The sequence below is a fragment of the Gymnodraco acuticeps genome, unplaced genomic scaffold, assembly GCF_902827175.1.
Source record: "Gymnodraco acuticeps unplaced genomic scaffold, fGymAcu1.1, whole genome shotgun sequence".
Lineage (NCBI taxonomy): Eukaryota > Metazoa > Chordata > Actinopteri > Perciformes > Bathydraconidae > Gymnodraco > Gymnodraco acuticeps.
The window spans coordinates 1,408,622-1,434,638 of record NW_022990238.1 but is presented as its reverse complement, the minus strand read 5'-3'; the positions used below and the strand labels follow the sequence as shown (position 1 = coordinate 1,434,638).

Below are 26,017 nucleotides of genomic sequence, written 5' to 3'. Positions count from 1 at the left end.
GTTAGCACGAGAACAATACACATGCTGGTACATTTGGTGGAAATATAGGTTAGTGTGCACAAGATGGATTCACACTAGCCTAGTGAGTTTATCATCACTGTAGTGCAGTGAGCAACAGGATTGTTTAAAGTATTTATTTGTTTTTCTATTCTGCTTCTGCTCATTCCACCCATTTTGAGATACCTCAAATGCACATCAGCTCTACGGACTGGGCCCTCTTCAAACTGATGATAAAGCCTTTTTCAATATCTGGTAGTTTTTACTCTAAGCTGTCAAATCTTGTCAGAGAAAGTGTGAGGAATTAGAGCCATATATTTATTTAGGTACTTGCAAATATGCAAATACCTTTCACTCCTGCCACAGTATCAGATGTTTAGGGTGAAATGTTATACTAGCAAAGATGTTGGCAACATGGTGTTGGTTTCAGGGCACACTGACTCCCTGTAGAAGCATTAGGCGAAAATCTACTACAAGCCTTTTGGCTGCTACAATGTGCAAAATGCTAGGTCAAATGTAAGGAAAGGTGTTTATTGAAGAAAAAAGTGTTCTTCAAGAAAGCAAAACTAGAAAACAGAGTTTGAAAGGATAACTTTCACACTGAAACAATGGGAGGAGTTGTCTATCTGTCACACCTGTTCATGGTTTGGTCTCTGATTGCCCTGGAACCAGGTGCTGCCAATGGGCTTCGTTAAGTGAACTGGATATAAAAGAGACACAGAGGGCTCTCTAACCATACACAGGTTACTCTCAACTCCAGTGAGCTGCTTGTCTCAAACCATAGCTTCTGAAGAGTAAGGTGTGCTGCTTTTCAGCTTACAGCCATGGCTCTTGGACCACTTTTCAGGTATATTTGATTGATGTTCACTTCATTTGTTTCAATTATCTTGAACATATTTTAAATTGCATGTTTCTTTGTTACTTGCAGAGTTTCCTGGATTTGTCTGTTGCTGTGTGACTTCACTGTAGGATTACCAATCACAAGAGGTAATGTGACTAAACTCGATTGGCACATTTGGCTGAAGGAATATATTCTGTAATTTAAATTGTTACTATTACAGAGTATGGATATCCATATTATGAAGACCCAAGTTACCAACAACCTGGTTCTGGTTCAGCCACACCTCAACTAAACGCACAACGTGCTCGTGCGGTAGGGGGGCTTATTAATGGCAGCTCAACAGACTGGGTCCAGGAAAACCTTGAAACCCCACTTGAATTTCCTTTAAGCCCCAACTACCCTCTGATTGCTCCTGCAGAGTCAAAGTCTCCAAGCGTTGAGTCGTGGCAGCCTAAGCCAGCAAGCAATGGTTCTAGTTTGGCTAACCAGAACATCAACCTTGGCTCCCGTGAAAGTGGCTCAAGGAACATCCCTCATCTTGTTTTTGAAAACGTCTTTCAATATCCATCTGAGAATATTGACACTTCCAATACTGCAGGAGGGTATGGTCAAGCTGCGGGCCAGGGGACTTCAACAGGATCTGCTCCACCACCAAAATGGCCCTCATTCCCCAAAAACCCAGCAAATGAAAGGGCCCAACAGGCAAAGCAAAATTATGGAAAGATGCCAAAACCAGTTTTTAGCCCCAGAATAGCATTTGCTCCCCAGAGAGTGAGTGAACCATTCGCTCAAAGCTATATAAGCCAGTCCAGAAACAGCTACCAGCGAGCAAAGTATCGACAATCCAACACCAGGTACTCTCCAAGGTATGTGCACAGCTTCAAACTTCATTCTCCTAAATGCCCGTTTAAACCAATGCCTGATAACTAACGTTTGCCTTTCAGGACCAAATGGTAACCAACATGGATTTTTGAATTGGAAGTTGCAGGTAAATGTTTGAAACCTTGACATTTCAAAGATAACTGTCTTTCAAATATTAACACCTGCTTTCTTGCTTGCAGAATGTGATGTCCTCCCAAAGAAACAAAATAAAACTTTTGAAACTTTACATTTCTTGCTGTGTGGGCTCTATTTTCATGTCTGATTTGATATGCAACCTCCAGTTTTTCCTCTTGAAATCACTTGACGCCCTTTCAGATTCCTAAATTGAGACTAAGCCAGAGTGTATATTTAAAAAGAAAATGTATTAAACAAGACGACAACTGTTTACCAAGCACCCTCAACTTTTCTGATATGTTCAGGGATACTGTTTGGGTGAAAAAGCCAAATTGTGACATCCTGCTTCACTGGTATCTGAATCTGCTGGTAACAAATGTACCAAAATACACATGCAAGTGGTTTACCTTGGCATTGAAATCCTTGTTTTCCAAATCCCCTGCAACAAAAATCAAAAAGTAATATTAGAGGGGCATTGTTCAGCAACAAATTGCATTTAATCTGTCGACAGCCTTAAAAAAAAAAGAACTTTCAGTTTTCTGCAGACTCGAATAACATTAAGGTTGTTACCATTAAACTTGTTAAAGAATCTCAAAGCATTCCTAATAGTTACACATGTCAAGTGAATGCCAAGACAGTTGTGTTTTATGGATGCTTACCATATGAAGTCTTTACAATGGCTGCAGAACGTCGGCTGCTTGAAAAACCTCGCAGTAAATTTGTGGTTTTTCACTTCATACACGTTTTTCTGCCGCAAAGCACCTTTGCGGGCGAATCGGTTCCCAACACTAGCCGAGTCATTGTAATGTAGAAGATGGTCAGCCATAATGGGGGTCAAGCAAAACAAATACTTCACAACCACAACTTGTTTTCCCGACCGATTTCTGTGGAGTCCTTGTCTCGACACAGCTCTGGTGTGTGTGCTGACAGACCGCACGCCTCCCTCTGACTGCTCCACAGCTGAGCGCTTCTTTTTCATTCAAAGTGACGTCGGTGAAGTTTGCCTTCACGTGCTGTGGGAAAATTCCCCTTCAATTACAAATTAGTTAATTTAATTAACCACATAAGAGTGTATCAAGGTTGTTGCACCTAAACTCATCATGAGGGTTCAGTAAGTTATTTGTCTAATATATTGGTATATTTTGTGAGGTGTCATACAAAAAATGCTATATGTAGGCTTTATATTTTTCAGTGAGAATTAAACCAAGTCGTCAATTTCATCCATCCGTTGCTGACCATCCCACAAACTGAAGGCTGATGGGCGCCATCTTGTGGACCTAAACTGCATTGCGTGTTTTGAACATGCTGAAGAGTCATCTCAGGTATCAGATGGACAACAGACTCAGAGAAGCAACCATAACAACTATTCATCATTTGTATGGATTTAATGTTGCAGGGGCTGAGAGTTGAGTCTTTTTTTCTTTAAACGGGCAAATCAAAAAGCTTAATGTGTTTGGCAGGAATAGCATAGTGTCGTCTAATTTGCCGTAAAACTACAGTCATTTCAGACAGAAATAACTTTAACAGTAAAAAAAAAACTAGCCTCAACAGGACACACATGGGGAAAGTGAAATGAAAAAGTGATGTAGTTTCTATGGTAACAAGGAGACGCTGTGTCTCCACGGAAACCGGATGTGGCGTAAAGTGAGGACGCTAAAGTTTTTGAACCATTTTGAGCGGCTAAATCAGTGTTAAAAGTAAGTCGTTTTCTACTCCCTACTAACATTATCATAAACAATATGCCATCCTTAGCGTTTCGTGTATCCGTTCCCAGAGGTTGGACAAAACCTCACCACACAAGCGGTTTACGGCTTTGCTTTAGCTCGTTTGCTAATGCATCACTCCCTTAATAACTAAGATGTGTTAACGTTAGCTAGTTTGTGAACACTAGTGATTAAGTGGTTGTCATGTTACCTTGTGCTATAATTAAGGGACAACATGTTAACATACCCGTCTTTTATAGCTATATCTCCACTCTGTTTTGCTGCTAACAATCCCATGTAGCTAGCTAACAAATGCATCGCTACCTAAGTTAGTAACGCATTGTTGAGTTACTTGTATTAACTCTTGTTTACATATTTCCTCCTCAGGACACCATGAGCAAATATGAGGACTCATGGGAATGGCTGGATACTGAGTTTGACCATTTTCTGCTTGACATGAAGCCATATGTCCTTAAACACCCCAGCAAGACAGGTGAGATTACATTTGATCTCTCTTCACTTCACTTCACTACACAACGTGTAAACATCACTGATGACCGGTGGTGTAAAGTAACTAAGTAAGAATATTTGGTCAAGTACTCTACTGAAGTACACTTTTGTGGAGACCTGCACTTTACTTGAGAATGTATATGTGTTGCTACTTTGTACTTCTACCCCACTACAATTCAGAGGTAAATTGTATACCTTACTCCATTACATTTATTTAATACCTTTAGTAACTTTGCAAATGTAACTTTGCAAAATTGTGTTACAATTTGGTGTATCTTTACCATCTTTAATAACCCTCTAATCATGAATGCATTAATAGTTATAATCAAATCATAACATTTACATTATTCTGAAATGGGCCGATCTGCATAATTAATACTTTCACTTTTGGTACTTTAAGTATATTTTGATGCTAATACTTTATGACTTTTCTTGAGTAACATTTTGATTGCACAACTTTTACTTAACAGAGTATTCCAACATTTTAGTTGTTCTAATTTTATTTAAGTACAAGATCTAAGTACTTCTTCCACTTCTGCTGATAATGCAAACTTAATGATTGTACTTTTCTAAGCAAATATATGTCATAAGCCAATTCCCAGGAAGAAGTTGAATATCTAACAGATATTTATGTATTTACTTACCTGTGGCATTGTTCCCTCTGTCCCTCTTTCTCTCTCGTTGACCACAGAGCGGCAGCGATGTGTCACATGGATAAAGAAGCTGTGTGACCCGGCCAGCTGTGGTTCAGGTTTGACTGGTCGTAAGAACCGCAACATGCATGCCCGTTTGCTCCTTCAAATGCTCAAAAGAGGGGCCCTGGATCGGCCTTTCACCTGCAAACCAGAGCCTGGCAGCCTCAAGACACTCCCTACCTACATGGTAAGAGTTACTGCATCATTGAAACAAAAATAATTGCTGTATTGCCGTCAGCTCGGCTGCTGTAGTAAGACCCACTCCATGTCCACATTGCCTGTCTCACTGATCTTAAAGAAGAAAAAGCAGCAAGACAAAAATGGCACCCAATGTTTGGGATCAAAGCAAAGATCACATTCTTGGGAGTGATTTTAAACTGTCTTAATTAGAATCTCATTTCACAACCATTATCAGGAACCTTAATGATCCCTAAATGACTGTTGCTCCCATTCTAGAATAGACATCATAAGAAATTATAGGTATGTAATAAGTATGTCGTTTATTTGTTTTTCCTTTTTTGTGAAGCACTTTTGGCAGCATGTTTGAATGAAAGGTGCTAAATAAAACATAAAGTTGAGCTTATTCTTCATTTAGAAAATATTGAACTTCAAAAAGATTGTATTTTCAATGTTTTAATTTAATCTGCATACATACATCTGCATACATCTCATGCAGTTGAATACTCATTGAATACAATTGCAACAGATTGCAAATACTTATTGACTTATTTAACCTAGTTTTCATCTGATGTCTTTTCATTTGCATCCAAGTCGATCTACTTTGATGAACCTCTGCGCGGTCACAGCAGAGCGGAGCTGCCTGATTGGTTGACAGGAGAGCTTGGAGGCCACACTGATGACTCTTTGGCTGCCAGTCTGCTGAAGGACAGAACCAGCTCCACACCCATCACAGCTCGTCACAGGTACTGTTCCACTAGGGCTGCACCATTGGGAAAAAAATCACTAATTGAAATTATTTTGACAGATATTGGAATTTAAGTATGGGAGGGATTCGTCATCATTGCATTATTATTTTCTCATCATTGAAAAATAAATGTAAAAGGATCATTGTGTGATTTGCAGATGACCAAATATATATGTTTTGTTAAGCCTGTAGAGTACTATTGGATATCTCTGCAGTGCCACAATACTGAATTGTATTTTAACACATATTGAGCCTTTACAGAAAAGTGCTATATAAATAAACTTGCCTTTAACAAATATCGTGCCTCTTTTGAAACTCATCATTCATCGTATGGAATTGTAAACTGAAAGGATGTGTGGACCAAAGATGCGTACTTGTCACCTGTTTGGTACCAAACAATTGGTATTTGTTTCAACACATCCATGAAACCCTATCATCCTTTTAAAACAGATAATGGTGCAACGTCTACGTTATGTTCTGGATCATAATGACCTTCTTTCAATTTTATGGACAAGAGTAATACAAATAGGCTGCCGTCGGTAGGGCTGTGCAATTAATCGTATTTTAATCGCAATTACTATTTTGGCCTGCCACAATTACAAAAAGAACATAAAAGAAAAAAACGATTATTTTGCTTTGCTAGGTTGCTAGGCACTGCAACATATTTGATCTAATTTATTTTGGTCTAATTTATTTTTATTTATCATATTCATATATGTTTAGCAGCTTGTGGAAGTGCGCTCCAAAATATTTGTTGATCTTGTTTATTGGTATTTATTATTTTGATATTTATTTAAATTTAAATATAATGTATCATTTATTTAATTTATTTTTGTATTGGTTTTTCAGTTGAATTATACGTTCAGGGTAATCAACAGTTAAAAAGATACTGTTCAAATTATTATTTGTATTTGTTTTAAAGTTCAATAAATGGATGTTTTCAAAGTCAATGAATAATCGTATTTAATAATCGTGATATCAATTATTGACCAAAATAATCGTGATTGTGTTTTTTTCCATAATCGAGCAGCCCTAGCTGTCGGTAGCACACATGCCAGTTGCATGACAGTACAGCCTAGAGGTAGAAGTAACCTTTTATTAGGTGATTCATGTAATTCTTCAATTCATTAGTGAAGCAGATTGCAGTCTGGAGTCCCTTCTAACGGTGAGAAGCAGAGCGACAGTTGGCTCCAAAGAATGGGTCCATTATATCATCTCATCAGTTCAATCTTTCTTAAGTGGAATTTATCACAATTGCAGTGAGAGGTCCTGGCACATTTAAAACGTCTCCATTCCAGTACTGTTTTTAGTTCCTGCACAACTAAAGTTTATTTAAAATAGTTCTCCAGCTGGTGACTTAACAGCACTTCACACTTTGGACAGATATAAAATATGCTACATATGACACATATAATATTTATCTAAGCACTCTGGGTCGATGTTGTTTTATACGGAAATTGAGCTCGACTTTGAAGCTGAATACACACAGCTTACGTGACTGATCGGCCATCGTATTTGCTCTGCAGCACTATCTGAAAAGCCGAAGACATTGCCAAGTTCTTGCATCAGTCTGCTTCAACTGTCCATTCTGACTTTTCAAATCCTTATCAAAACAGCATGAGAGGGTGAGGGCCGCTTGTATTCTCTTTCCTGTTATTTTCTTCTTAAAGTTTCCTAGTTGTTGAACCTGAGGTGAAACCCCACAGAGGAGAGGGGAACACGGAGAATAAGGATGGTAGCTCATTATCTTGTTTCTATTCTTGTATGAGCTGCTAAATAGTGTTTTTGGATTTAAAAATGTGATGCTTCATTTAAAAAAACGCTTGACTCAAAGTGCTACTCAGGCACACATGCACGAATGAATATGAAAACGCATATAATCGTGTGCACATTCTTCCCTAAATCATCCTAGTTGGCTCAGGGATATTTCCTCTGACTGCAGGCGGTGCAGGCGCTTGACAAAGTGATGTTAGTAATGGCTCAGGGTTTTTCATTCTAATTAACAGGGAAAGGCAAACCGGAGCGCAGTGGCTTGAAATGCTCATTAGCATATTCAAAAGAGAGCGCTGTAAATGTAAAGAGAGCTTAATATCCACCAGGGCACTGTGTAATAAAAGAGAACATGCCCTCTGCTGCCAAATGAAATTCAAATTCTTACTCTCGGGGGTTATAGAATATTTGATTCTTAGAAACTCATCATTAGAACTAGTGTTTAAATATTTCTCACACTTTTTAACTCACATTATCTAGCCTGTGTCCCAGAACAAATTAAAATTCCGTTTTTTCACTTCCTTCCATTAAAAGTGACTACATTCAAAATGGCAGAATGCATAACACACTTGAGTGTTAAATAAACAGGCATGATTATGCTTTTTATTTTATTGTTTCATAAATAGGTTTGAACATTTTTGATGGTCTAGCAGTTGTGACATTATTAATGACTTTTTTTTTTTTAAACCAAAAGACTCTTTCAATTTGAAACATGGTACTTCCCTTCCTCCCCTGTGCTTTATAGGGTGAGGATAGAGAGGTTTTATGCGCAGCAGACTGATTGGGATAAGACCATGAAAGACGCTCAGATCACAGGCTAACGTCCTGATGAAGAAAATTAGCCGGGCCAAGAGTCCTTTTATGTGTCTCTCATTTAGATAAGATTAAATGGAAGGAACTCGTCTGACTCCCTATGATGTGGCAACGTTTGATCTCTGTCTCTCTCGCCATTAGTCAAGTGACGGACAGGGCTTATTTTAGCTTGTGTAATGGTCCAATACAAGTTTCCAGATAACCAGGAAAAGATGGGTGGATTTTAAAGATGTTTTGAGTTATTATTTCTATTTCAATCAGGAGTGGATGTGTTGTTAATGTGTGCGTGTTGTTTAAACATCATCTATCCTATTCCTATCCTATTAGGCTGAAATGCCCCGAGCGAATTCCACAATGCATTCCAGTGTTGTTATGCTGTTCCTTATTTAGCCACAAGATAGAGCCACTGCTTTGTCTATGGCAGCTATTCAGGCAGAGGAATGCTGTTGTGAAGCTCGAGCAGTCAGCGGGTGTCGAGAACAGATGATAGGAAACAGCTTTGGTGACACGTACTCTCCATCTTCTGATGCCAAAAGGGACCGATTGTGATAACGATAACAGTGGTTGGGGTTTTGACATGCTTTTGATTAGCACTTCTCGTCTCAGAAAGTTTAATTCTGGCCTTATCTATTTATATGACCCTCCTTCATTTTTAGCAGCCTCTTTAAGGCTTTCTTTCTTTCCTTGTTTTCCTCTTGACTCTGACTTCTGTCCTCCATGTGTGTGCTTTTTGTCCACATATGAAATCTTTTAACCCCCCTTTCCTCTCTCCCTCCTCTTCTTTTTTTTTAGTGCGACAATAACATTGTCTTTGCTTTTTACAACATTCAGCCATTGATTCCGGTAAAAAGGCCTCACGTGTCTCGCTCACAGGCCAAACGGTCTCCACTGATCTTGCCTCCAGGTGGCTTTAGGTGCAGAGATGTTTGTCCCCCAAGGTCAGACTGCCTTCCTGAGGGTGCCCGAGGCTGAGATCCAGGCCCACTGGCTCTGCACCTGGAGGTCAGGCTGCGTTAATCAGCCGAGCTGCAGCTTCTGAGGCTCTACATGGTGTTCTCATTTTCGTGTGTGTGTGTGTGTGTGTGTGTGTGTGTGTGTGTGTGTGTGTGTGTGTGTGTGTGTGTGTGGTGTGTGTGGTGGTTGTGTGTGTGTGTGTGTGTGTGTGTGTGTGTGTGTGTGTGTGTGTGTGTGTGTGGTGTGTGTGTGTGTGTGTGTGTGTGTGTGTGTGTGTGTGTGGTGTGTGTTGTGTGTGTGTGTGTGTGTGTGTGTGTGTGTGTGTGTGTGTGTGTGTGTGTGTGTGTGTGTGTCTGGCCTGACTTGCCACTGCTTTGATCTCTGGGCCTCATACTCCAGACACATCTGATTCAATTATCCTCATCCACCTGTTGACTTAGAGGCCCACGATTGCAAAGCTTGGCCCCCTTATCCAAGTTCCGTGTGTGTGTTTTTTTGAAAGTTTTGATCATAATTCATTATAAATAAGTGATTCATTATTCAACCCTTAACAGTATTTTTGCAAAAGCATTGTATTGCTCTTTTCCAGTGATCATTTTCAGATTAAATTCAAGGAAATGTGTCCTTCAGATGTATTGTCTGTATGTATAAGTTTATATAAGCATAGGTATATGTCAGTGTATAGACCATTTAGTATAGAGCATTTCATAGATATAGACATTCTAAATGTGTCCCAGCTTATTTCATGTTGCAGTGTAACTGAATGACATCCGCTGACAGGAAGTAGACAGCTGTTGCCTAGCAATGTCATTTCATTTATAGCAATCTATACGTAATTTATAAAATATTATTTTTAAACATTACATACACGATTACATACTGTGTGCAAATGAACATCGAGTTGCCACATGAGGACATAAACAGTACATATTCAGAGGCATATTATTATTTTTACATTTGAATAGACAGGGTATCATATTTACCGTAACCCTGTTTAACAAAATCCAATTTTGTGACTTACAGTAAAAACGTTATTATGTGACAGAGATACTGTTCAGATAGGTACCGTTTAGTTTGATCAGGACCTGTCATTTAGATTAGAACAAATCTGATGATATTATGGTTATTGGCTAATGGTTACACAACCGATAAAACTGTTGTGACATCACAAAGTCACCAAATCTTATCAGCTCATTTTCAGACAGGTTTTTATATATATCGATCAGGACAAAAAGAGGAATAATCCTTTTCCTGAAACCTTCCGAATCCCCACAAAAAGGGGACACACATTTATGTATTAAACATTTAAAGACATGAAAAAGTTGATTTTGAATAATAAGTGACCTTTAAGTCTGTGCTGTGGAATAGCTACAAGTTAGTATACCTATATAAACTGGGAAAACATTAACTTTATTTCCTCAACAAACAGTGACTGTCTAGTAGTAATATGACATTGTGTGTTGTATGCATATTCCATGGGTTAGAGGAATTGAGGTACAAATTACAAAGGTGCTCGCACAGATATCCCTCCTGTTCTATATTCAGCAGTCTTTCCAGAAAGCTCACAGCGATGGTGCTCTCCTCCACGAGATAACACCCTCTGTGACAAATGAGCTTCAAAATGCTCAATGCCAGGAATACTTAAATAGATTACATGGGAGAAAAAGATCGCCCATAGGCTGCACATTGAGTGTGAAACAGTGCCCTCTAGAACGCAATTTGATGTCTATTAGATGACAGCCATTTTTTTCCCATTCATTATTGTCCTACATCTTCCCGTCTGCTTTCACATCTTCATTCAATTAGCATTAACAGGCCATTAGCGCCTGTGCTTAATGAGATACTAGTAAGCTCAGTTATGTGTGTGTGTGTGTGGGAGAGCCACAGAGAGAAGGGGGTGTGTTTGTGTGCCAATGAATAAAAGCTGTTTCCTTGTTAATCTTCTTAACACCGTGATGGACATGATGAGAGACAATGATTGAGGTGTACGATTTATAAAAGGATTGGACCAGCCAAACACTGGTGTCCTGCGGGCTGTCCGTGGAAACAAAGTGATGTATAGCAGAGACGTTTATTGTTCGGATGGGATGAAATGCAGACCACAAACCATGCAACCACTGCCAGATGTTGATCTGTGTAAATAGCGAGGCAGGCTGCCGACGCAAGCACATTCAAATGCAAACATAGGGACCAAAACAGACTCCACAGACACACACATACTATGCTGTAGGTTAGCATCTTACAGTTGTTCTTCCTATTTCTCTCTCTCTTCCAGGAGAAGGCTGTACGAGGAACAGAACCCACCACGACCTGTGTCTTCCAGTCCACTCAAACAGTCTCCCAGACACGATGCCCGCAGGGTGAGCACATCACCGTGGTTCAGACACACCTCTGGACTTCCCTGCCATTAGATGACACATTGAAATATTACTGCAAACCCGCTGGTGCCAATACAAATAGTAGCTGCGATGATTTGCTTTCTTCTTTAATGTGGACCAATTTGGAAATTCCTAAACTCATATCCCCATGAAGCTGGAGGAAATTCCCTGAAGTTATAAGTTGCTGGTTCAAGCAACAGAAATGGAGCTAATGGTTGTGATCACAATACATTTGGCAGTCAAACAGATTTTTGATGCACCCTACTGAAACGTATCTCTGAGTTACACTGAGAGTTGTTTCCCTTAGTTTGTATTACAATGTTCGTATAAGTAGGTTGGACAAACATGTGGATAACTCTCATTGTAACAGAACACGATTCAACAGCCTTCTACTAATTCAACTACATCCTTCAAATATTTGGGGATTTATTTTACATTTACATATCATTTAGCTGATGCTTTTATCCAAAGCGACTTACAATAAGTGCGAAAACCATAAAGAATCAAACTCAGAACAACAAGGAAAGTGCAGATATATTCACTTCAGGATCATACTGGATCAGTTACAAGGCCTACATTAACTCAACAAGTGGTTCTTGTTTTTTTACTCAATTCAAACTGACTCTTCATGAAGGTGGGATTGCAGATGGTGCTGTTCTGTTAGACTGCATTAGTTTAAGCGAGGATCTGGCAAAATAAGTGTATTTAGGTTAAAAATGTAAGTAGATGAAAACTGCAAATTGTAAGAAACTGATTGAGAAATATTTTTTCATGGCCTTTAATGTGTCATCAAACCAAAGTAAAAGCCATCAAACAGTTCAATGTCACAACAGTGAGTACATCTGGCAAAAACCATTGGAGCCCATTTATACAGTATAGTGTTGAATTCCTGGTGCGATACAGAGACTGTGACACGCTACTTTGAACAGCCGGTGACCCACATACTCAGCATTCCTAGATATCGATATGAAACATTTACTGTGTTTGTTTGAGGGTGAGGCTCTGGGACCTTAATGCCTTTTTAATCCGAAGGGGCATTTAATCCTTTTCATTCAGCCATTTCTCTGTCAGTGCAGTTCCGCTGAGGTACACCCAAGGTCCACACTCCACAAGATCCTAATCAAATCCAACAACATCTCTCCTTACCCTATCGCTGCCTCAACTTTATAAGATATTTCCCCCCATATCTACCTCGCTGCCCAACCTTGACTTGAGTAAACTGATCTTGAATCAACAGAAACCCCTGGAAGCGTTCAAATTATACTGTATAGAACAAATCCGGAGGCCCGTCGTAACAAAAGGCTGGGGAAACGTACGGATGACAGACAGTTTAGCTGCATATGCCCCTCTCGTGGAATTTACAGCGTGACGGAAATGATGATGTGGAGCTGCCAAACATCTGGAGTGCTGTATGTGAGAGGGAGGAGAGCGAGGGAGCAAAGGATGGAGAGATGGAGATAACGAGGGAGTGAAAAGCTGTTAGTGTGGGAGGAGAACATGTGTGGGTGTACTGTATATCTATAAGCTTTTAAAGAACCTTTTTATTGTTGCCAAGAGAGGAATAATGTCAAAATGATAACCCCTGTGTTACTCCCTTCCTCAGGCCAAACTGTCAGTTAAAGAAATGGTTTTAATTCCCTCCTCTCATTTAAAACACTCAATTTCCATTGTGTTTTCTGCTGTTTACGCACTCTCACTTTTCCCCCCTCCTCAGGTGGATGTGGGGCTGAACGCAGACACATCTCCCGATGACAGCGACCTGGAGGCTCGTCTCAACAGCTGGAACCTGGGGGTGAGTCCAGGGGCATGCCTTCAGCTGCTTGGGTACATGCAGCTCTCTTTAAGCTGTAGCTCACGCATAGTGACAGTGAATCTGATCACCCGAGCTCATGAACACATTTAAATCAATAGGGCAATGACGCTGATTGATTGCTTACACACTGTCCGACAAAGGCTGTTAAACGCTTTCAACAATGTCCTCGTGATTGTAGAGCTGGGCGATATGGACAGAAAAAAATCAAATATCATGATATTCCTGATCAAACATCCCCGTATCGATATTGCGAGGAGATTGTAGGGTTGCCAATAGGTGATTCCACACATGTACACGTTGATATTTCTGAAAATGACATAACGGCTGGGGCTAAGCAAATAACATTTAAAACAGTTGTATTTTCAGAAAATGACCTCACTTTACTGTAATGCATCCTTTGAAACCAGGAAAGGATGTTAGTCTCATATAAAGATATTTACATAATATCGATATATTGCCCATCCCTTCCTGAAGCCACTTCCTTCTAATGTGATTGTAGGACGTGACAGTGGGATGAGGAGCAGGAGAAGCGTTGAGTAAACTGAGCATTTGAAGATGTGTGCGCCTCTCTTATCTGATCTGCCTGGAGTGCACCAGTCCAGTGCTTGATAAGCACTCTGCCCTCATGTCTTTTATTCCCTTATTTTTTCCCTATCTCCTCACCAGCATGACCCAGAGTCTCCATCGTCCTCTCCCCCACATCACTCACACACAGCCATGTTTTCTCCTGCTTTCAAAACGGCCTCTCTCTCTTCTAAAATCCTTTCTTTCCCTCTGCCTCGCGATTTCACCTTCAGCCTTTTACATCTTCGCTTCCTCAGACTCTCTCCATGTTCCTCTCTTTCTCAACACCAGGGTAATCTGAGGTATCCATCAGCAGACGTGAGGCTCTGCACTCGTCTGTGTTGAGATGCTGATAAGAGGCATTGGTTGGCAACGCTCCCCCAAGCCTGCATCTTTCAAATCAACAGATGTTCCTCCCCAAACACACACACACACACACACACACACACACACACACACACACACACACACACACACACACACACACACACACACACACACACACACACACACACACACACACACACACACACACACACACACACACACACACACACACACACACACACACACACACAAACCCCCTTTAAGTTTACAGAAGTCTTATGGATGCTTCAAAGCCCCAAGTTCCGAGGAAAATGTCAGCACAGCCAAGCGTCACTCTTAATCTGGAACATCTTTAGCTTTAGATGTTCTGAAGTAGTCCAAATCGGTTTGTTCATTTCACCTCGAATGACATAATGTGTGATCTCAGCATGGTGGCCATACTGGACAGTAGTCAACAGATTGCATCAGACTCTGATAGGAGTTCCTTTAAGGGACACACAACCTGAGTGAGCTGGACCTCCATCTGCTTCTTTCTCCAGTGGCTCATGAGTTTAATCTCCATTGGGAGTAACGGCCCGTCCACACTACAGCTTCAAAAAAAGCTTGGAGCTGGGCGTGTCTGAAGCTCGACCAACAACCAATCACATGAATCTCCCGCCCCTGACACACAAGCAGCGGTTTGATTGGCTAGAGCTTGTACTGGCATATGATTCGATTGGCTGACGCTTCCACCGAAAGCTTCAGAAGCTTCAAAAGTTGAACATTGCTCAACTTTTGCAGCCTGAAACGCCAGGAAAGCTCCGCTCTGCTTCCCACAATGCAGTTCGGCGAAAAGTGACGTCACCCCATTCAAAGTGAATGGGCAGACGCGTTGGAAACCGTTTTTGAAGCTGTCGAAGCTGTAGTGTGGACGGGCCGTAACAGTAGAGTTAGGTGCAGCATACACTGATCTGCGGTGAAGAACACAAAAGCATGCCAATAAAATTGTGTAAAAGCTTGGCCTATTCTTTCATACACAATTCAATGCTAGTTCGTTGTCTGGGTTAAATGGGCAGTTGACCGCTAGTCAGAAAGTAGAAAGCCATCAATCACTGGGTGTTTTTATTTGGCTGCGGAGCCAGGCCTTGTGATGTTCCTGGTCTGCGTGGTCCATCCATCCACGTCAGGTTCCAATGACACAGAGCGCTGTGCCAGCTGCACACAGGCGCACGCAGAATAAGAGTGTGCACACAGGCAGGCATACGTGTGCACCAAATCCAAGTTTAGTATCGCACTGTGCCAACATTACACCGCAGCATTTAGTCTACATGTCGCCCTGTGGGCCGTGCTCAATCAAATGTGCTGACTGGCTGTCTGTGGGTATAAAAATAAATCCCATTCTAGTTTTCAGCCTGGCTCTAGTTTAGACGGATATTGATTGATTCATCACTTGGTAAATATGGATTTCTTTCTTTGCCAGTGCCAAAATTAAATAGCAATTCATCAAACATTATGACCTGCACATTGATGCTGCTCTGTGCTCACTATATTGACTCGTCTGTTCTTGTGCACGTCTCTCTCTGTGCATGTGTTACAGTAAATCTGATTGGAGTTAAGCCTGATGTCTCCTTTTGTTGAGAGCTTACTGTATGTCAGCTAACAAAATGTCCGACCTGCTTTTACCTGCATCACGACTAAGTCGGAGGCATAGCTGCTTTCATCTACTCCACCTGTCACTGGCTCACCCTGAAGCAACAGATTGTGACTTTATCCTCGTACAGTAGCTGTAACTATTTTAGTCCCAAGCTTTTAGGCTCTGCTCTCTCATCTTCCATTCATTCTCCATTGGCTTTGTGTGGGTTGAACAACATTTAATCCTTTTTTTGTACACAACTGAATGGATCCCACACTACTCTCCTCTTCCTCCTTGTTCTCTTCCTCCATCCCCACGTTGAAGAAAAGAGCTTAGCAACAGAACTGTTTACCAGGCGTCTCTGCTGTCATCTCTAAAGTCAGCCCCACTGCTTTGAAAGGCCGTGATCTTGCCGCTAGTTAGCAGCCCCTGTAGACAGCCTCAGTGCATGACAGAGAAACACTGAATGATGGTGTGAGTTCACAAGAAAATAATGGGGTCATAAACAAATGCAAATAGTGAAAGGAAAATAGCAGGTTGTCAACACAGAGATGTTTGTGTTACAGTTAGTGAGCCCTATTGATGTAATGCTGCACAGTTTGCGTTCAGGTGGTTGCGCAGTTCCTTTCTGTGTGTCTTGTGTTTCATATTATAATCAAAGGAAATGGCATGTCAGTGTTTGGCATGGATGTATACACATTTGTCTCCATATGAAGGTAAACGGACCGGGGATAGCTTACAGATTCGTGGTGCTGAGTGTTGACAAAAGTCCACGTTGCGACAGCAAAGAGGGGCTGAGAGCGGAAACAGAGCCGGCCACACACAACATGCCTTGAAGTTCTCCGAAGAGTTGACGGAAGAGACTGCAGCCACAGCCCTGAGCTTTTGATGTATTCCCAGTATTGTTTATAACAATCTGAGGGGCTGAGGTCAGATTCTGGAAGTCATTTGAACGTTTTTCTATTTACTTTCAGGTTGAAAACCCTCGTTATTTGCGAGAGAACCCCAGTCCCTTGTCTCCGGTGAGTTGCAAAAGGGTGTCTTTTGGTTGCTTTTAATGTAGAGTAGGTGAAAGTGCTGTCTTTGATCTCGTCATCACCTAATCTAGCTCTTTATCTCTGTAGATTTCCAAGCCAAGCTTTGGGAGGAACAGCACCTTGGCCGAGGATCAGGGCCCACAGTTTGCACAGAGCAAGGAGGTATACGCTACAGTACGTGAGATTTTAGAGACTGTCCTTTCCAGTAAGCCTAAACCCTTGCTACTCACTATTCAGTACGCTGAGCATTTATATAGAAGAGTGTTGAACATGTACAGAAGTTATGGCTCCCTTGACTGCTTTATGGCCCCCACAGCCATGTACATGCTTCTTTGTATAGTTTGTATTGTTGAAATGACAGAGGCAAGGGTTCCTCTTAGAAGACAAAAATAATGCCGGCTCCCAGTGATGACAGCTTTTTCCTTATGTGGATTTAAGCTGAAAATCCCATTCTGAAAGCATGCTTTGAAGTCCCCTCTGCTCCTCCCCACCTCTCCTGAACTACCACTCAGCCCCCCCACCATAGGATTTTACCCGCACTGTTAAATATAAAACTAAGCATGACTTGGCTGTAATAGCCGTGGCTTTTCATGTCTGCTTAGGGAAAAACGCTCAGGTCAGTTAGCTTCACCTGGAGAGGGTGGAGAATGGAGGGAGAAAGGACAGAAAGAAAGGGAAAGGGTATGAAGCAATGCACAACATGCTTATTGGCCTCTCTGTCATAACAGAGATGTGTTTGTGATTTACATGTAGAGACACACATCACTCACACATACACGTCCGACAGTCAGTCTGTCTACCTGTGGGTTGATATTTAATGTAGCAACACCAATACGAAAAACATTAAAGCAACGTACCATGCTGTTTGATCCTGACTCAGACGGCTGTGTGTGGTGGGAATATAAATGTATCACATTTCAGAAAGACCATATTTATCCTTCACATCAAGCTTACTTTATTATACACAGAGTTACCGGTTTCTAAGGTAAATCACTGTAGGTAGCCTGCAGTAAACTGAGTGTAGCTCATAAGAGGGTTGGATGTTTATTGATTAAACTCTATGGACATTTTTGTGCTAATGGTATTTTCACATTTGATAATTAAAACGATGTCCCCCAGTTGTATGTCAGAAGTATGAATCGTTGAAAGAAAAAAAGGCCAGTTGATCCAGTTTATATGTAGGTGCTCTTGAATGAGAGAATAACATTGTTAGCGAGAGGCTATAGAAAACTGGTCCGTCAGTGCCGCTGAGGCCAGAATGCTCTCAATATGGGAACAGTTCAGGAATTCCTCAAATAAATACTTTGGGAAATGAGAGGTAATATTGCCAAGCTAAGGTTTTTATTCCCAATGATTCTTGCTTGTGTGCTAATAGCCCCTGTTTCAAATATATGGCAATGTTGGACAGATGTTTGGTCCCCAACAACACATTGAATAACTTAAGAGGGATGCCAGGGAATGTTTTTTAGAAATTCCTACTGGTCAATGTTTACCATCTACGGATGTATTGGCACAACATTTGGTACAGTCACCAATGATTCCCAGAACATTTAGATTGTATGATCCCAGACTTCTCCACCATGGAGATTGACATTGGTATTTTGTAATACAATGTCTGATAACATGCATTTTTCCCTTTGGAAGAATTGTAATCCCCATCGTGACGGCTAACGTTTCATCTACAGCCATCATCGGGTCAACATTTCAAGCTGTCTATTTGGTAATGACCTGCACATCCACTCCCATCAGCCACATGCAGAACATTACATTGAGCAATGCATCTCCACTTCCATTCTCATTGTGAGCTTCTGGGAATTCCCTTTTGCCTTTACCATCTGCCCTAAAAAAGGGGAATCATAATACGTCTGTAGTTAATGTCATGCGACAGTAAAGCCCCTTTTCTTTTAGTTTTTATTATTTTAGATGCCCCGAGTGATCATGTGTCTTGTGTCACCATAAGCAATTACAAGAGTGTTAGGAGGATTTCAGGAACTCTGAACCCCACAGGATACAGCTGTTACCACACACATACACGCACAGTATTTTTCTATAGAAGTGTCTTGAGTCACCAATACCACCCTTAACCATATCATCCTCAACAGCCGCGTTAAGCTTTCCTGCAGAACCATGTCCAACCCTACCATTGCGTGGCTGTCTAGGCCCAGACTAGAAAATCACAGTGACATCACTTGCCTTTAATCCCGAAAGCCTAGTTGAAAATGTACCCAGGTTTAAAACGTTATACATGCCACATGTCATTAAGCTGGCGGCAGCTCAACAAACATCTCGGCTTTCACACCAAACTCATCCTCCTGCTAAGCTAACGACCGCATTGATAAGAATGCTGACTGCTCTTTTCCTACGGTACAATGAGGGGCAGCTGAGACACTTCACCGCAAGCAGACATTGCTTTGAGTCACTTGCAGTGTTTTTGCTTATGAATGACTTGTGGAAAGTGTCTGGCATGAGCATTGAGTCCTGCTAATCCTTAAGCACACCCTAGAAGTTCTCAGTATTACGAGTCTTTATTTGGAAAATTCAATTAAACAGCGGCTGATGAGTCATGCTTTGCCGTAGGCCCAAGTTGTGATTACTGGAGGAGATACTGACTGATCAAGGCGGCCCATCTTTCTTTTAAAGTTTGCATATGCGCCTGTGCATACTGTTTTCTAAACCAACCCCTTGGTACCTGACCTCAGGGATTGTTGGCAGAAGGCGCAGTACACTAGATGAATGTCTTCGTGTCAAGCAGTCGCACTCTAATGGTCACAAGCCCAAGACTAGGGATCAGACCCCTTTGCTCCCCGTTGCCATAATGATGCAGTCTCTTTAATCTAAGAATCCTCTGGGATGGAGCTTGAGCGCTCAGCCTGTGATTTAGTGGGCCATAGCCTTTCTTATCTGAACGCTTTTCAAAGCTAAAAAAGAGCAAAGCTAGTGAGCCTTAGTAGTTTAAAGGGGACCAGTTCCTCAGAGTGCTCCAGGCTGAGAAACACAAGGGACCAACTGGGTTCCAAGAAGATAAAGTTACTATTTCTGTCCTCTGTATTTGATTCTTACGTACTTGATGTATTTATATCAGCAATTTCAGGTAATAATCTGTTTACTTAGCCCTTCTCTAAATCTTTGGGGGTAATTATTTTCACATTCGATGGGAGCCAACGTTTCTAGCCAACCTTACTATCTGGACAGTGAATAAACTTCCTGTCAGTGTGGAAAGGACATCTAGCTGCTCCTCAGGAGATAGCGAACGCTGCATACCGACTATCCTTGAGCATCTGTGTTTACTGAGGATGAAAGACGCACCAGGACATTGCACATCGCAGGTAAGACGAAGGAGATGCACAAACGCAACCTTGCTTTGAGGAGCACAAACAGTTAGCAGACGATTTGTGAACACATCCCTCTGAGGAAGAAGGCCATGAACCCCGCGATGGTTTTGAGAGCAGAGAAAGCAACTGTTTCCGTCTTCTCCTCACATTCCCTCGCTCATATGCCCCCGCCGCCACCACCACTACCCCCCAGTTCTTCCCTCCCACCCTCCTATCCTTTCAAGAGCGGATTGTCAAAAAACATGGCATCTTACAGCGCTCGCAACAACTCTGAAGAACAGAAGCGGTAAAAAAGCTGTACCATCCAGTCGGGCTGATTGAAGGCATCTCAGACGCCTTAGGTGTACGACATTCCTCCTCCTCCTTCCTTCACTGACGACTTTATAAACAAGTTTCAAACGCCCCTGATCTAGTTTGACAAACTTTCTCCAAAGTGCATTTGAAGAGAGGATGAGAAAGTGACACCCCCACATGTGTTTTTTTTTTCCTTTTTTGGGGCACCGGCAGAATCAGGTCTCTACTTAATGTTCTGCTTTTCAATCACTGCCATCTCCCTCCTTCTCTCTTTCTCTTGCATTTTCCTTTCTACTCTGACAGGTCTCCTGTGGTCCCCTCAATTGCACAAGACATGGTGGAAAATCAAGAAAACAGACACAGAACAAAGAGAGAACATTTAACAGAGCTTTGTCAAGGCTTCAGTGTATAAAGGTTGCTCAAGTGCAATAACAAGGAGAGACATCTAGAATACGTCTGTAGTTCAACCTTATGTGTCTTAGTTTATTTATTGACACTTGTGAAGATTATCAAAAGTGAAGTACTTACATGTTAACAAAACCAATCTATTTGGGTTTTATAGATTCTACCATTTCGACACGTACATACATACATATTTGTATCTAACAACCAGTGTGATGTTGAATCATATTTTTAGTCGGGACATCATAACAGCTGCTTCCCTTTGATTTTTACCAACAGAAGGTCTAATGTGGTTAGACTGTGTCGTGGGGATTTTCTACTTAATTGTTTTGATGACTAGAACATACAAAAGCTAGCCTCAGGATGTTGTTAACCATTGACATGTTCACACACACAACCACACTTTCAAGGGAGAACATTGCCACTGCGCTCCAGGGTTGATTAACACGCCAGCACAGACTGACTAAACATGACATCAAAGCCAATGGACAGTCATATTTCTGTCATGTGTTGCGTGTTTGTGACTCGAGACATCTTGTGTGTCATAGGAACAAACAAACTAGAAACTAGGCAGAGAAACATCATATTTTAGAAAGGAAATGTGATATAAAAAGGAACACATGATAACAATAAAATACATTTAATTTGAAATATAGCAGGACAACGCTGTGTCAAATAAGCAGGACTAAACATATGCATATTGTAAACAACACATGAATGCCGTTTTTTTTAAAGATGTGTTATGATTATGTTAAAGATATTCAGCCAAGACTATATTATTTTTGTCACTGTCAGAGACTGATATGCTACAGTCACTCTAGCACCATTCGCAGTCCAGAGAATGACAGCTACTCAAACATCTCAAAGGATAAACTCCTTGTATCATACATTAAACACTCTTTTTTTTGTTGTGGAACACCCTCAGGTCAAGGTTTGCTTTTCTGCCCCACTAGGAGTAAGGTTCTGAGTGGAATATAATATGTGTAACAGCCTCACAGGGCTGCTGTCCTCCATCAAAGACTCTTAACTCACTGATATTACAAAAAAATCATCTCTTTCGACTCCACTTCGAGCGATATAATTACTATCAAAGCACTTATATACTAATAAAGGACTGGCTTATCTAAAGCCAGTTGAGTAGCACTTGAAATGTTTGGCTCTATGAAACCTGATGTACTTATATGATTCTGTTTTCTTCAAGTTTGTATCTTGGTCGAATGCACTTATTGTAAGTCGCTTTGGATAAAAGCGTCAGCTAAATGTAATGTAATGATATTCACAGAATCTCTTCCACTAATCCAGCGCGTCTTTTAGTATTATTGTCTCTGCTGACACAGGGAACGCCTTTCAAAGACCAATATATATTTGTGAATATATTGCAAAGTCAGAGATGTGATAATGATTTCTCCACAAATGACTAAAAGCTTATTATGTTTAATAAAAACCATAGAAGAAGAGGGCATTAGGGTTTATTTGACTTAGATGGTGAAGCCGCCTAGCTTTAGGGGATCTGTTCTAACATGCACATGACAACGCTGAACTTTTGATCCTCTGAAAACACTGTGTTCAAATGAAAACAGCCACTCTCTCCATGATTAACTGCAGTAGTACACACAGGCTTTCACTTTGTTGTGCTTACTATAGAGTGAACAGACACACACACACACACACAGTTGAGTAGATCTCAATTTCACAGAGTTTTTTGAAGCACGGATAAATGTTTTTAAATGTTAATGTGGTGTATTTCATCATCAGCTGCGCTTGGGTGCAAGACGGGACACACAGTATCTTCTTTCATCCAGATTCATGTTATCTCTGCTATCCTGTCACTCTGTGATGTTTTTTTAAGGCATGTCTCTAAAAAAGATTAGGACACTGATCGCAATGTTTATCTCCCGTTAAACAAAACTTGCTACTTGTGTTGCTGGGTAATAAATAATGTTGCATCCCTCCAAGCAGATGCAGCTTTTTTTTGCTTACAAACTTCATTTTACATATGGAAATAAAAACAGTTTGGCAATACAGTTCATGACATTTTGTTTTCGAATGTGTTTCCAGACTGAGATGAAGATCAAAGTTCTGGAGTCCAAGCACCAGGAGGAGAAACTGAAGATGCAGCAGAGACACGATGCAGATGTTGAGAAAGTAAGAATTGAAACTGAAAGCGAGTAAATACTCGTAACAGCATTTCAAAAACACAATTTAATGTTTGGCTCTAGTTTGTAGCATATGAGAAAAGGCATATTGATGTCATTAATTCAGGATTTTGTATGGTTGCAATGTCCTAGCATTTCACTAAACTGTGTTAATATGAAACACAACCAAGATCCTATAATCTAATGCAGTCTTAAGTTCATGCCCAGACTTTAATTGGTTTTAATTTATTTGCAGAACTCTCGCAGTTCCAATTATATTGAGAAATATGATATTATAATTTCGTCTGGGGACACTGGACAGGCAAATCTGTTGACTTGAGTGTTCATTAATTCTAGTTAACCTGCGTTACGATGCCCATCATTGACTTTTATTTCCATTTGGTGGCTCATGAAAGGAATAAGGAACGAGTCTCTCCTCTTCTCATCCTCCTCATACCGCGAATAATCACCTCTTCAAAGCTCTCTGTCAGCCGAAGAAAATAGCGGTGAAGCTGGTTTGTTTCACACTTGGTGCCCATCATCTGCCTCAGATCAAGCACCTGGGATCTGTCACGTCCTCGCTATGACTTTCCTTTGCTGCCACAGAAGCTTTTAATAAAAGGGAAAAAACACTCCAATTTTCAGTCCTCTTTAAGATGCCCATTGCTTCTTTGTGCTTGACAGGAGACAGGCTGACAGTTAGCTCGCTCTCCCTCCCTCTCTTTAATTACATACAGATTGCTTGTTATGTCCGATTTAATTTCCTCAGTATTTCACCCGGTATTCTCTCTAATGGCTTCAAAGGGGAGTGATTTGGGGGTGCACGATGATGAGGCTGATGGAAGGTGGGCAAGCTTCGTTTAGTTTTAATTAGTCTCTCTATGAATAATGCATACACTGCTAAAATGCCACCGGTCATTGTGAAGAGGCTAATGAGAGAACAGGCCAGAGTTTTGTATGTCAGTGGTTGTGGATTACTACTGTGTTTAGTTGAAAACATATTTAATAACCTCAGGTAAAGAAATCTGAGACAGTATACCACACCAGAAAAAAAAATGTCTTGTTTGAACTTCCATTGGGAGTACATTAGTGTTTCTGTTTCTCTATATGAACAGAGTACACTAATACTATTTCATGTTTTCTACAATAGGCGTGTTTGCTCCAGTTCACTCCATTCACTGGTGATATTAGTTAAAGTCATGGACTGCCATACTACATCCCCCTCCGCATTAGGGGGTCTTATAAAAGCCTAAAATGAGCACCCTAAAAGCTGCCATTTCCCACCTTATAGTGCACTCTCCCTGGACTGACACTGTGTCACTGCCTTGCTCGGTTGGCCCCCTCAAAAGACAACAATCTCTCTGGTCTGGTGAAATGGAAAAAATTGGGTATCCCTAAATGTTCTGTGAACTTTGCTCCACCCCCCCCCCCAACCTCCTTTCATCTCCCCCCATCCCATTCACACAGAGGGGATGACTGGCTTAGCAGCTAAGTGCACCTGGATAACAAACAAAGTGCTGGAGAGATAAAGTCTTATGGGCTATGGGACGGTTTTTGACGAGCAAATAAATACTCTCACTGACAGAAAATCTGAGCATGAGACTGTTGTTGGACTGGTCTATTTTATTTTGTCTTGTTAACTGTGACGGGTAATACAGTTACGAGAATGTGGTAATTATTGTGTCTATCAGCTATGTGATTACGATCCGCTCCAAAATGTAATGAGTTTGTCCTTGGTGCATTAGTAGTTTTCCCACTAAAAGTTAAACAAACTGAACCAAAAACATAACCTCATTGACAGGGGTAATTATGCTGAAAACAAGATTTACACTGAAGTAAAAAAAGTTTAAAAAAATTATTTTATTTCTAACCATTTTTCCCTGACCTCAGTGGAAAATGTTTTGAGGTCAGAAGAATTTGTAGGGACAGGAAAAGACAAGAATCCAACTTCCTACTTACGGCAGATGCAAGTAAGGACTCCTGTCCCCTCGTGAATTTGTTTAAAACCTGTAAACACCTGGCAGTAGACACACGCTCAGACTAATTGCATAATATGCTAAATATGTATATGTACATTATAAAGTTGAGCCCAGACACCATCCTCCTCCTGATGGAGAGTGCCAGCCTGTCCTTTTACACTGCAGCTCCAACTCTCCATGGCCTTATTTGACTAATAGCTCACAGATGGCAGCAGCGAGCAGATGCAGTTACCCAGCACACCTCAGCACAGGTGGTTTACTCGCATGGCATTTCCCTCCGTTAGCCTGATGCCTCCATAGGCATGTGGGTAATGAGGTCGTATCAGGTCATGCGGTTAATTATGTACACAAAATATCCCATGTCCCTTTAAATAACATTTACAATATACATTTTGCTTTTGTTAAATCCTCATGATTTAGAATAAGGTCTGTTTGTTGCAGTATTCATAAACACTACTGATGCAAATAACTCTATAAACATTGATTGTTTACATTTAGTATTATGTAGTTGTGATATTAGTGTATTTTTAATAGATCTGCTACTCAGTGTATCTCTGAGGGGATTTCTAGTAAACAAAAAAGGTTTCTGTTTAAATTCAGTATTTTTAATAACATTATTCATTTGCTTGAAGCCAAACAAACTAGCTTTCATCAAAACATAAGCAAATGTATTTATTTTTCTTTAAAATTCTGAATCCTCCATCTTTTACATGTAAGTTCTCTTTCTAGCAGACTTCTTCTTTCTTGCCTTGTTGGCACAGCACTGCATTTCTGGTGTGTAACGCCTACCTATAATCGGTGTTAAAATGTAACATCATTGCCAGGAAATCACCAGCATGAATATGTACCAACAGAGATGAGCCCCTCATGTAAAGACAGTGCTACAGATGGCTACTAGTTGTCAAAATATCTCACGCTTAAAAGGTATCCTTAAGAGTTA

The 26,017-nt window shown here is 40.8% G+C and overlaps 3 protein-coding genes across 9 annotated transcripts in view; 2 read left to right on the top strand and 1 right to left on the bottom strand.

Moving 5' to 3' along the window:
* si:ch73-374l24.1 (protein kinase C alpha type) overlaps positions 1–2,766 on the bottom strand; it is a 130,393-nt gene extending 127,627 nt beyond the window's left edge. The window contains exons 1-2 of one of the 2 annotated variants that reach the window (XM_034220085.1): positions 2,494–2,766; positions 2,242–2,273 (exon numbers count right to left, since the gene is read on the bottom strand). In XM_034220085.1, coding sequence (XP_034075976.1) covers positions 2,242–2,273; positions 2,494–2,660 — 199 coding nt within the window. In that variant the 5' untranslated portion in view covers positions 2,661–2,766. The remainder of the gene's footprint in view (positions 1–2,241; positions 2,274–2,493) is intronic. The other variant, XM_034220086.1, reaches the window with a different exon arrangement.
* On the top strand, positions 745–1,942 carry LOC117548686. Its single transcript, XM_034220089.1, has 5 exons — positions 745–844; positions 926–984; positions 1,059–1,704; positions 1,783–1,826; positions 1,900–1,942. Exons 1-4 carry the CDS (start codon positions 822–824, stop codon positions 1,793–1,795), a joined length of 741 nt encoding a protein of 246 aa, XP_034075980.1. The 5' UTR covers positions 745–821; the 3' UTR covers positions 1,796–1,826; positions 1,900–1,942.
* A 701-nt stretch (positions 2,767–3,467) lies between the features above and the next one.
* The window catches only part of cep112 (centrosomal protein 112), a 116,353-nt gene continuing 93,803 nt past the window's right edge, over positions 3,468–26,017 (top strand). For 3 of the 6 annotated variants that reach the window (XR_004569354.1, XM_034220022.1, XM_034220018.1), the window contains exons 1-9: positions 3,468–3,531; positions 3,925–4,030; positions 4,739–4,929; positions 5,514–5,665; positions 11,480–11,564; positions 13,297–13,374; positions 16,873–16,920; positions 17,023–17,109; positions 23,022–23,108. Coding sequence is in view for 5 of the 6 variants with exons in the window: in XM_034220022.1 (XP_034075913.1) it covers positions 3,931–4,030; positions 4,739–4,929; positions 5,514–5,665; positions 11,480–11,564; positions 13,297–13,374; positions 16,873–16,920; positions 17,023–17,109; positions 23,022–23,108 (828 nt within the window). In the remaining variant the exon portion in view is untranslated. The remainder of the gene's footprint in view (positions 3,532–3,924; positions 4,031–4,738; positions 4,930–5,513; positions 5,666–11,479; positions 11,565–13,296; positions 13,375–16,872; positions 16,921–17,022; positions 17,110–23,021; positions 23,109–26,017) is intronic. The other 3 variants (XM_034220019.1, XM_034220020.1, XM_034220021.1) reach the window with 2 other exon arrangements.

Bases quoted from the DNA above. Each gene is read 5' to 3' on its own strand.
- LOC117548686 (XM_034220089.1), top strand. From the start codon at position 822: ATGGCTCTTGGACCACTTTTCAG. The intron at 845-925 runs GTATATTTGATT...TGTTACTTGCAG, and splicing joins GCTCTTGGACCACTTTTCAG to AGTTTCCTGGATTTGTCTGT. The intron at 985-1,058 runs GTAATGTGACTA...TTACTATTACAG, and splicing joins AGGATTACCAATCACAAGAG to AGTATGGATATCCATATTAT.